The 11,661-nt window shown below is 41.3% G+C and overlaps 1 protein-coding gene across 1 annotated transcript; it reads right to left on the minus strand.

Moving 5' to 3' along the window:
• Positions 1–4,058: 4,058 nt before the first annotated feature.
• LOC102737911 (P antigen family member 4) lies at positions 4,059–8,982 on the minus strand. Its single transcript, XM_031038787.2, has 5 exons — positions 8,777–8,982; positions 7,666–7,751; positions 7,086–7,191; positions 5,377–5,502; positions 4,059–4,161 (listed from the first exon to the last, which is right to left on the minus strand). Exons 2-5 carry the CDS (start codon positions 7,741–7,743, stop codon positions 4,145–4,147), a joined length of 327 nt encoding a protein of 108 aa, XP_030894647.1. The 5' UTR covers positions 7,744–7,751; positions 8,777–8,982; the 3' UTR covers positions 4,059–4,144.
• Between the last annotated feature and the right edge of the window lie 2,679 nt (positions 8,983–11,661).

The following is an 11,661-nucleotide window of genomic DNA, read 5'->3' on the forward strand; positions in this document are numbered from 1 at the left end:
CCTTAATATCACTCAATCAAAAAATAATCCCGTCCTTGCCTCATGCCAGCTACCTAAATTTCCGTTTCCTTCTTCCTCACATCAAAACTCCTTAAAATACATTTTCTATAATCACCATATCTATTTACTCACCTCCCATTTCACCTTAATCCTCTTCAGTCAGGCTTTCCTCTTCCATGAAAGTAGCTCTTCCCAAGGTCTCTGCTGACATGCATCTTGCCAAATTAACAATTTCCTATACCCTCTTTGCATGACCTCTCACCATTTTTTTTTAAAGATTTTATTTATTTATTTGACAGAGAGAGACACAGCGAGAGAGGGAACACAAGCAGAGGGAGTGAGAGAGAGAGAAGCAGGCTTCCCGCGGAGCAGGGAGCCCGATGCGGGGCTCAATCCCAGGACCCTGAGATCATGACCTGAGCCCAAGGCAGATGCTTAACGACTGAGCCACCCAGGTGCCCCGATCTCTCACCATTTGAAATTGTTGACTGCTTATTACTTCTTCCAACACTTTATTTCCTTTAGATTTTCCTGATACCACACTCACCTAGTTTTCTTCCTATCTTTCTGGTAGTCCTTTTTCTCAATCCTAAGTTCTTCATTATGTAGAGGGTTTCAGGACTCTGCCTGTGGCTCTCTTCTCCATATATAATCTCTCCCTAGGTGAGTTCCTGTGGATCCATGGCTTCAAATGCTTTCTACATCTGTAAGGAATTTCAAATTTATACCTCTCTCCTAAATTCATTATATCCAAATGCCTACTGACAACAGGACAATAGGCAATAAGTAACCTCACATTTTGCAGAGATGGGAAAAATATATTTCCTCATTCTGCTAGCCCAAGCAGGCTTCATAAAGATGATCAGAAGTTTGAAAACCCCTTAAAGAAGAGTCTATTGAAAATAAAATACCTAAGTTGTAGGTTGTCAACTTAGTGGAGGCTGGTGTGAAAGAAATCGCCCCTACTCTGAGCTGGAGGGGAGGTTATGTTACCCACCTCAATTAAAATCAATTGAATGGAGGGCGCCTGGGTGGCTCAGTTGGTTGAGCGACTGCCTTCGGCTCAGGTCATGATCCTGGAGTCCCGGGATCGAGTCCCGCATCGGGCTCCCTGCTCGGCGGGGAGTCTGCTTCTCCCTCTGACCCTACCCCCTCTCATGTGCTTGCTCTCTCTCATTCTCTCTCTCTCAAATAAATAAATAAAATCTTAAAAAAAAATCAATTGAATGGAAATCTGAGAGAGCCACTAAAAGACATCTGGAATATGTTAAGAAAGGAAGACTGGCATCTCACCAGCCGTATGCTCTGAGCTACAGAAAATCAGAGACCCATTGCAGTGTTGCAGTAGAATGGAGTGTGATGACCAAGTTTTCAGAGCTTAAAGTGTATGCCCTGGAAACTGATGCCTGGTTTTTGCCGGGAGAAATTTCAAAGAGAAAGGCTTGTAGAGCAGCCTAGGACAGCTGGGAGAAAAGTAACCACAGCATAGGGACCTGCTCTACTACGTAGCACTGTGTGACATGGCAAGAATGAACTCGTTTCCTATTGGTCAAGTGGATGCTGAGAAAGGCCACGGGACCCGAGCCACTGCCCAAGGGTCCTTGCCTTGTCAGGGCAAGGTGACCACAGCACTAAAAGAAGTGCAGGATAGGAACACTAAGTTAGGCAGCGTACGTAATCTACACTCAAGTGAATACACATTCTTTTCAAGCACGTATGCAATTTTTACAAAAATTGACCATATGGTGGGTCATAAAAATGCAAAACATTTCAAAGAATTGAAATATACAGCACAGGTCCTCTGACTGAATAATTACACTGAAAAGAATACGTATTCAGTTGTTGAATACACAGTTCTATCTATTTCCATTAGGTAAAATTTATTAATCACGATGTGCAAATCTTACATATCTTTCCTTTTTTTTTTTTTTAAAGATTTTATTTATTTATTTGAGAGAGAGAGAATGAGAGACAGAGAGCACGAGAGGGAAAAGGGCAGAGGGAGAAGCAGACCCCCTGCCGAGCAGGGAGCCCGATGTGGGACTCGATCCCGGGACTCCAGGATCATGACCTGAGCCAAAGGCAGTCACTTAACCAACTGAGCCACCCAGGCACCCTTACATATCTTTCCTTACTGATTTTGTCTGCTTACTCTGACACTGATTTCTCCTTGTGATTCTTCCATTTTTTTCCCTTACATTTTGAAGCCACACTATTAGGTTCATATTTAAAATTGTTAAATATTCCTGACAGACTGAATTTTTCTACGTGAAATATCCCTTATTCTCTAGTAATGCTTATTTTCCTGAAAGCCAATTTTTGCAATTTTGTGCAGATTATCTTTTGCCCATCCTTTTAGTTTCAAATTTTCTGAATTCTTATGTTTGTCTTTATGTTTAAAAGTTAAGGAATACACTTAGAAGTAGTCCACAGTTCAAAGAAATCAGAATGAGAATTAGAAAATATTCTGAGTTAAATAACAAATATACTATATATCAAAACTTTTCAGATGAAGCTAAAGCCCTATTTAGGAAGAATGTTATCATTTAAAAGTGTACATTATAAAGGCTGAAGTTAGTGAGCTAAACATTTTTTCAAAGGGTTAGAAAAAAGAACAGCAACTTAAACAGAGAAAGAACAAAAATAATAAAGGTGAGAAATGAAATTAATAAAATAAAGAACAAAAATAGAATAGGATCAGCATAGCCAAAGGTTGGTTTATTTTGAAAAAACTAGTAATGTTGGTAAACCTCTGGTGAGACTGGTTAAGAACACAAGAGAGAAGGCACAAATTATCAGTACTAAGAATTAAAATGGCAGTTATCACTACAGATCCCGCAGACATTGAGAGAATAATGAGGATATTATGGACAACTCTGTAATGAAAATTGGGATAACATGGCCAAAGCCCTCTAAAAATAAAACCCAAACTGACCAAAGAATAGAAAATATTAAATCACTAATTTCAAACTTTCCTAAAAAGCAAACTCCAGGCTTAGATGGCTTCACTAATAAATTCTATCAAACATTTAAGAAATAATTCCAAAGTTAGATGAACTCTACCAGAAAACAGAAAAAGAAGATATATACCTCATCACATTTCTGAAGCCAGAATAACCTTGATAACAAAGCCTAATATGGAGAGTACATAAAAAAAGTATGGGCCAATCTCACTCACGAAGATGCAAATATTCTGAACAAAACATTAGAGAGGGGAATCCAACAATACATAAAAAGGACAATATATCATGACTTAAAATTGGGTTTATTCTAGGAATCCACATTAACAGATTAATGAAAAAAACCTCTTAAGATCACCTCAATCGATGGAGAGTGAGTGTATGGTAACATTCAACAAATATTCATGGTAAATATTTTTAGCAAACTAGGAATAAAAAGGAACTTCCTTAATCTAATAGAAGACATCTCATTTTTAAAAATCTATACTATACATCATAGTGAAATGTTGAAAGAGAAATCAGGAATATACAAGGATGTCTACTATCATTGCTTCTATCCAACATTGTACTTAAAAGGACATGGCCAGTATCATAAAGTAAGGACAAGAACTACAAAGCAGAAAGATTCAAAAGGAAGAAAGAAGAGTTATTATCTGCATATGGTATGACTGTGTATGTAGAAAATCCAAGAGGATGTAGAGATACACTATTAGAATAAACTTAGCAAAGTTACCAGACAAAATTAATTACACAAAAATAAACAGCACTTCTAGGGGCACCTGGGTGGCTCAGTCGTTAAGGGTCTGCCTTCGGCTCAGGTCATGATCCCAGGGTCCTGGGATCGAGCCCCGCATCGGGCTCCCTGCTCAGCGGGAAGCCTGCTTCTCCCTCTCCCATTCCCCCTGCTTGTATTCCCTCTCTCGCTGTCTCTCTCTGTCAAATAAATAAATAAAATCTTTTAAAAAAATAAATAAGTAAATAGCACTTCTATAGACCAGGTCTAAATAGAACATAGTTTTTTTTAAAATACCATTTATAATAGTATCAGATTCCTAGGTACAGATTTAACAAAAGATATGCATGACGACTTCAGAGCAAACTTTTAAATCTTTATTGAGAGAATTTAAGCCAAATTATCAATATAACAAACTGTATGTGTGGCTTCAGCTTCTCGTCTTTGTAATTTATGACTGTCCATCACCTAAAACATAAACGTAACAGTTGGGTACGTCACTTAGCAGAACTTTAGGCAATAACAAAAGTACAAAAAGGACACTACGGCTTTGGTTTTATAAGATGAACCTAAAACCAGAACCCTAACCACTGCATAGACTTCTAAGCTAATGTACATTTTCAGGCTTTTTAACTTTTCTAACTTTTTAAACGCATCACTCTTTTTGGTGGCATGGAGAAACACAGATTTCTCAAACCCAGAACAGATTAAATTCCAAGAGCTTATTTAAACATAATTTTAAGTAGCGAGCAAAATATGCCGGTGATTTCAGTTAAAAGAAAATCAACCAAGTAGAAACTCCAAGAAGCAAAACAAACAAGTAAACCCAGTGTCATTAGAATTCATTCAAATTCATTCACTTGAAACGGTCTTCTAGTTATCCATATTAGCTAAAATAATAATGTCATACTTGGAATTGTTTTAACTACATAGAGGCAAAGGACATTATTCCATTTGGTTTGTCTCTTTTGTGCAAAATTCTTTCGCTGATCTAGCTCAACCCTTATATGGTCTATTTATACTATGGTGGCCATTTTGTTCATTTGCACCTATCGTCCTGGTGTAAGCAGTCAACAGCACTCCCTTTAACTCTCAAGAGTGTCCTGGTTTAGATGATGATAATTACATGATCACCAAAAAAAAAAAAAATTACAGATCACACTAATTATAAGCCACTGCCATCATAGATGACATTAAAATGTGAAGGAAAATATCACCATTTCTCATTTGTAGAGCTCACAATTTAAAAAAAAATCAACAAACTAACCCATAAAAACAAAACAAAGAGATCCATATTATTTTTTGGTGTCTAAAAGATACAAAAGATATAGTTATTTTTGAGAAACAGTTTAGGCAAATTAAAAGAAAATCAATACTACTGTGTTGTTTAGATATCCAATTGATATTTGGGTATGTTAAATAATTCATGTACTTTAAAAAGTATTCGACCACTTGTATTGGGTTTCAAAGGACTTCTATTCCAAAGTAATAATACTTCCATATTTTATAATTCAACAACATGGCTTTGACTTATTTTTTTTGCTCTGACTCTGTCTTTGAATCTAACATTTCATGTATGAACTACCTTCCAAATAATCTTTACATTTGTGATTTGTTACAAAGGTATGATAATATTGCAGAAAAAAACAACCCCATGACTTGTATTCTTAATGGATAACTTACCTGCTTCTTGAATTTTAGCAAGTGTTACGTTAGGTGGAGTCTTCCCTTTCACATCAGGGCCATCTCCAAGCTCACCCCCAGTCTTTTCCAGACCCTTTTCCTGGCTTTCAGCTTTCAATTCAAGTTCTTATATAAATAAACAGAATTATTAATGTAAGCAGTAAACCATAAATTACTCTTACTAAATAAAGCTCTGTAGGTTAGTACTGTAATAAATGTGATATATAAAAACGCAATGAGCATTAAAGAGTTTTCGGCTAGAAAATGGAGTTGTTTCTCATATATTATCTCCTCTACGAAGCTTTTCATTTTCTAAAACGGTTTTAAGACAACTTAGTTGTCACCTTTGTAACCTATATACATTTCTATTATTATACTTATTAGATCAGCTATTTGTTTACATGAATTTCTGGCAAGATTGTGAGCTCAAGACAGAAATCATTCTCTCATTTATATTTTTTTCCTCAGCATCTAATACATTACCTGCCACCAAGCAGGCCCCAATAAATTAACTGAAAAAAGTCATTACAAATAGTAAGACGAGACAAACCCAAGCTGAAGAATATTTTACAAAACAAATGGTTTGGATTCCAAAAAATGTCAATCATGAAAGACAAAGAAAGACTGAAGTACACTTCTAGGAAAAAGGAGTCCAAAGAGAGATGACAACTAAATACAGTGGGTGGTTCTGGGTTGATCCTGGATCAGGAAAAAATAATGGTATAAAAGATACTACTAAGCCAATGGGCGCCTGGGTGGCTCAGTCGTTAAGCGTCTGACTCTCGATTTCGGCTCAGGTCATGATCTCAGGGTCGTGGGATCGAGCCCCACATAGGGCTCTGTGCTCAGCAGGGAGTTTGCTTGAGATTCTCTCTCTCCCTCTCCCCCCTGCCCCTCCCTCCACTCACACAAGCACACACAGGCCCCTCTCTCTCTAAAGTAAATCAATCTTTAAAAAAAAAAAAGAATATGTGACAACTAGATTATGGTTCAGGAAAACAAAAACAGGGGCGCCTGGGTGGCTCAGTTGTTAAGCGTCTGCCTTCGGCTCAGGTCATGATCCCAGGGTCCTGGGATCGAGTCCCACATCAGGCTCCCTGCTCGACAGGAAGCCTGCTTCTCCCTCTCCCACTCCCCCTGCTTGTGTTCCTGCTCTCACTATCTCTCTCTCTGTCAAATAAATAAATAAAAATAAAATATTAAAAAAAAAAAGGAAAACAAAAACATTGAAGACTTTAACAGCCCCTAGGAAAGGATTTCACATTTTTGTTTCTCTATGATTTTCAAAAATTACAATCTAAGAACTAACCAAAATATATCTAGGTTTGCTCAAATGTTTGATGCAATGACTTAAGCCCAGAAAACAGCATTCAAAAAAGGCCAAATTTAACTAGTGATATAGTGTAAATTCTATCTAAATTTAATGTTGTTTCCCTTGATTTGCTAATATAGAGCCCTGGCAAGAACTGTATTTTCCAAGTATGCCAAATAATATTTTCCAAGCATGCCAAATAGTTTTAATTCACCATGGGATGGTGAGGTGCTGAAAGAAGGAACACTTATCAGAGAAGGACTGTAGTCAGCTGCAAACTCCACCTTTCCCTTACCAAACAGGTTTCCAGCCAATTTTCAGGGAACCCTTTATCCATTTCTATTACTAATACAACCTCCTAAATGAAGTACAACATGTTTCTCCATCCCCTCATCACCTTGAACCCCACATGCTCCTTCTTCTCTCTCTTGTCCAGGCTCAATATCCAGATCCTCAGTTGGTGGTTCCTCTTTTTGCACTGTTTTTTTACCCGGTTGCTTAGCCTTGGGGGAGGGTAGGTGCAAATAGTATTGATATTAATACTATAATGATAGAAAGCGCAAATATACATACTACATGGAGATAATTAATCACAAATCTGAATTTTTCCTATGCTCTTCTCTGTAAGTATTCAATAAAATTACTCTTTCTTATAAAGAAAATATTCTAAGAAAGGAATTATCTGCAAGGACCAATAATTCTGGAAAACTTTTTAATCTTTTCTGAGATGTATTACCAGTTTATTAACAAGTACAAGAGGAAAAATCATAGAGACGAGTTCCAGGCTCAATCTACGTAGCCAGGCAACAGCAGAATATAAGTCTTTTTGCTCAGTCTCTTTTGTGGGATTAATTTTTCACCCATTTTCAGCAAGGAAGTCCTTTAAACAACAGATCTATATTGGTTCAACAACTTTTTCAATGGTTTTTCATAAAAAATTATTTCTGCCAATGGAAGTAAGACGTTAAAGCACTCACAACCCCAGGTTCATCCAGCTTAGAAGGCTTTTTTCCATCTCTCTTTCCTCTAGATCTTGATCTTACTCGAGCACTCATATTTCTCACTGAAAGTAGAAAATCGTTAACTGAAAATTGTAAGAAAACAATAATTATACTGGACTATCTTCACAGCCAACTGCTGATTATAAATTCTTTTTTTACATTTTTTGAGATTTCCAAAATAAATCTTGAATTAGTAACAACTGCCTATTTTCCAATCACATCAAATTAGGCTGTCTACAAAATCTGTTTCCCAGCAATCTGGCAGACAAGGGACCTTCAAGTACTTGAAAAAAGACATACAACTTTCCCAAAGAGATTTAGTTTCATAAGTGGACTCCCCACTATGAAGAGATTTCATAATATATAGCCCTGTCCACCTCCCCACTGACCATTTTCAATTCTGTGCTCTGTCAGCAGTTTCAGGTGCCTCCAGGACTCAGATGCCTCCAATAGCACCCCTTAGACTCCCCCCATCTTCATCTGGCACCCTCCCCTTCACAGCCCATCATCCTCCCTTTCCCAGCACCCCCACCCACAAAGGCCATGGTGGCCATACCTGTGAGGAGGATAACAACCTCAAGGAATTTACTCCCCAGAGACCAGGAACTACACTGCCCCTAACCACCGAAAGACAGAAAGCACCCTCCTCACACTCACTCAAACTTGAACTCCTGGGGGGACAAATCTGCGGACCTACCGATTGAGTCTCAGTGAGAAAAAATCCACAAGTAAGACTGGCCCTGCTCAGCTCAGCACCCGGAACGCGCTGCGCATGTGCCCACACCAACCACCAAGAGGCAACTGCTGGGCACTGCGCATGTGCACTGCGCATGTGCACTGCATCGGGCAAGTGCCGTAGGGGGAAGGGCTTCCCTGCCCCCTGAGGCTTCACCAAAAATTCCCAAATCTGTCCTCTATCGGCAGTTCCCAGTGTCTCCAAGACCCAGATACCTCAAATAACATCACCAAGATTCGTCCCATCTTCATCTGACCTCCCCTTCCTCACCTGCCCGCCATCCTCCCTTGTCTCGGCGCCCCCCCCAACAAAGACAAAAGCCGCAAGACGCGTTAAGAGAAATACGATTACCCCAAGAACCTTGCTCCTCGGAGACCCGTCTGAAGCCCCCTGGCTCTTTCCTTACTCACTCACACTTAAACTCCTGGGAGAATGATCAAGTCTCAGTGAGAAAGAATCCAGACAGAAAGACGCCACTTGCACAGCTCCGCACCCAGAGCTTTTTGCACACGACCCACACCAAAGGCTGATGGGAAGGCGCGTAGCACTGGACACGTGCACTGCCGCAGCACGTGCCACGTGGTATGGCTTCCCCTCCCCCCACCAGGGCCGTGCCCCAAATTCCCAAATCTGCCCTCTTTCAGCTCCTGGTGCCTCCGGGACCCAGATACATCAAATGATGACCCAAGCTCTGTCCCATCTTCATACGACCCCCTCCCCTCCACAGCCCACCATCCTCAGTTGTTCTCCACCGTGACAAGAGCCATGGTAGCTGCAACACCCACGAGAAGAACAAAGACCTCGGGGGCTTTCTGCCACAGAGGCCAGGAACTACACGGTCCTGCCCACCCAAAGCCCACTAGCTCTCTCCTCAAACTCGCATTTAAACTTCTAGACTGATCTGGAGACCTACCTCTTGAGTCTCAGACAGCGAGAAAGAATCCAGACAGAACGATGCAATCTGCACTGCACTGCACCCGGACCACGTTGCACACACCAACGGCTGATGGGACAGTGTGGGCACTGGGCATGCGCACTGCATCCCACGTGTGCTTTGTGGGCGGGGCTGTCTCATCCCTTCATCCAGGACCCCACCGAGGATTCCGTAATCTGTCCTTTGTCAGCAGTACCTGATGCCTCTGGCACCCAGATACCTCAAATAACATCCCCAAGACTCACCCCAACTTCATCTGACCCCTTTGCAGCCCACCGTCCTCCCTTGTCCTGACCCCGCCACAGCAAGGGCCGTGGCAGCCACAGGACCTTTGAGGAGAAAGAGGACGAGTTGGAGGAACTTCCTTCTCAGAGACTACAAATCTCTCTGCCCCGATCCATCTGAGTCTTGCTGCCCCCCCCTCACACTCATGCATTCACGCCTATTCACATTTACACTCGCCGAGAGACAGGAGAGCGCCTGTTGGAGAATCAGAAAGGGCATGAAAATGGTATCGATCTTCCGTTGCCACCTAAACACAACCTCTGCGGAGTCAACTTCACCAGCCAATCCCAAGCTTCGGAGGTATGTGTAATAACACCTGTGGGTATGCAGGGCGATGTGTGTGTCACATAGGCTGTGGATCCAGCCTTCCCCAACCAAGCAGAAACTCTGCCCCGCCTGGAGCAGGGCATTGTTTCTGAGTTCTGGAAGACTTGTCCTTCCCTTCTCCACCCCCAAAATCTTTCAGTGTGTCTAGGACTGTTCCCAGCCCTGCATTTCACCTGCCAATTGGCTCTCCAAATTTTCTCCTCAGTGCAGCTGTCCCAGGGACCCTCAAGAGAATCTTTAGTCTCCCCAGAGATGTGTGAAAGCTTTTAGGCTCTGAAAGTGTGCAAAGCCATTTTAGGCATGAGAGGAATCCAGAAAATGCAAAGAAACGGATTGATAAATCCAAATCCAAATGTATAAGCTTTAAAACTCGTACACAGGGCGCCTGGGTGGCTCAGTTGGTTAAGCGACTGCCTTCAGCTCAGGTCATGATCCTGGAATCCCGGGATCGAGTCCCACATCGGGCTCCCTGCTCAGCGGGGGGTCTGCTTCTCCCTCTGACCCTCTTCCCTCTCTTGCTATCTGTCTCTCATTCTCTCTCTCTCAAATAAATAAATAAAATCTTTAAAAAATAATAAAATAAAATAAAACTCGTACACATCTTGTAACCCAGCACTTGTACTTCTAAAAACTTAATGTTAGGGCACCTGGGTGGCTCAGTCAGTTCAGCGTCTGCCTTCCGCTCAGGTCATGATCCCAGGGTCCCAGGATCGAGTCCCACATCAGGCTCCCAGCTCAGTGGGGAGTCTGCTTCTCCCTCTACCCTCCCCCCTGCTCATGATCTCTCTCTTTCACTCTCTCTCTCTCAAATAAATAAATAAAATCTTAAAAAAATAAACCTTAACATAAAGGAAACTGTCTTGGATGTGAACAAAGATTTAGATACATGGGACTTCCAAAGCAGCTTAATTTATAAAAAGAATGGTCATGGACTTGCTAAATAAATAAATTGCAGCACATTTGAAAATGTAATGTGGCCACCCATCAAAACCAATACTGAATAATGTCTGCTGTCATATTGGTGCTGCTCACATTGAGTTATTAACTTGAAACAGCTGGTTATGTAGCATTGTGTATGTGCAGCACGATCCCAAAAGAAGAGAGAGGCTTTGGAAAAGTTCACCTCCTACTCCTCTCAGACAGTAAATAGACTTTGTTTTCCTGAAGCCAGCAAGTTCCAGGGCTCCAAAGACACATGGTACTCGCCAGGTAACACAGCAGGTAAAATGCAGTCCTCAGGGTTGTAGGTCTCCTGCATCTAGTAAACCTCCAAAAGCTTCACCATCACCTAGGTGGTCTGGTCCTCCACTGTCAGGGGAAGAATGAGGGGAGGGGAGGGGAGGGGAAGAGGAGGAGGACAGCCGCCCACTGCTCCTGCTTTTGGGAAACAACGGCAGGTGGATACCCATAAGACAGAAAGGACTTTGCCCTTCCCTGCCCTATCTCCACCCCCTACCAAAAACCCTTTCTGTCTTTCATTCCCAAACCCTGCAGGTTACCTTTAGAGAAGCACACATTCTTTGATAGTTAGAAAGATCCCCTGTGGCAGAAGCAGAATTGCCACGTTACTCCCTCTCTTCTTCCCTCTCTCCCCTCCTCTCACCCTCCCTGTCTCATACAGACAAGCTCTAGAGTCAATTTAGAGCCAAGTGTAAAGAATATATAATTTTTCCTTAATCTCACTAATCAG

The sequence above is a fragment of the Leptonychotes weddellii genome, chromosome X, assembly GCF_054177405.1.
Source record: "Leptonychotes weddellii isolate Sample4059 chromosome X, ASM5417740v2, whole genome shotgun sequence".
In the NCBI taxonomy this organism is placed as follows: domain Eukaryota; kingdom Metazoa; phylum Chordata; class Mammalia; order Carnivora; family Phocidae; genus Leptonychotes; species Leptonychotes weddellii.

What these genes read in the sequence shown, in the direction of transcription:
- LOC102737911 (XM_031038787.2), bottom strand. Translation starts at nt 7,743, where the DNA reads ATGAGTGCTCGAGTAAGATCAAGATCTAGAGGAAAGAGAGATGGAAAA. An exon ending in AGCTGGATGAACCTGGGGTT is followed by an intron (nt 7,192 to 7,665) that starts GTGAGTGCTTTA and finishes CCCTCCCCCAAG; the next exon opens with GCTAAGCAACCGGGTAAAAA. An exon ending in AGGAGCATGTGGGGTTCAAG is followed by an intron (nt 5,503 to 7,085) that starts GTGATGAGGGGA and finishes TATTTATATAAG; the next exon opens with AACTTGAATTGAAAGCTGAA.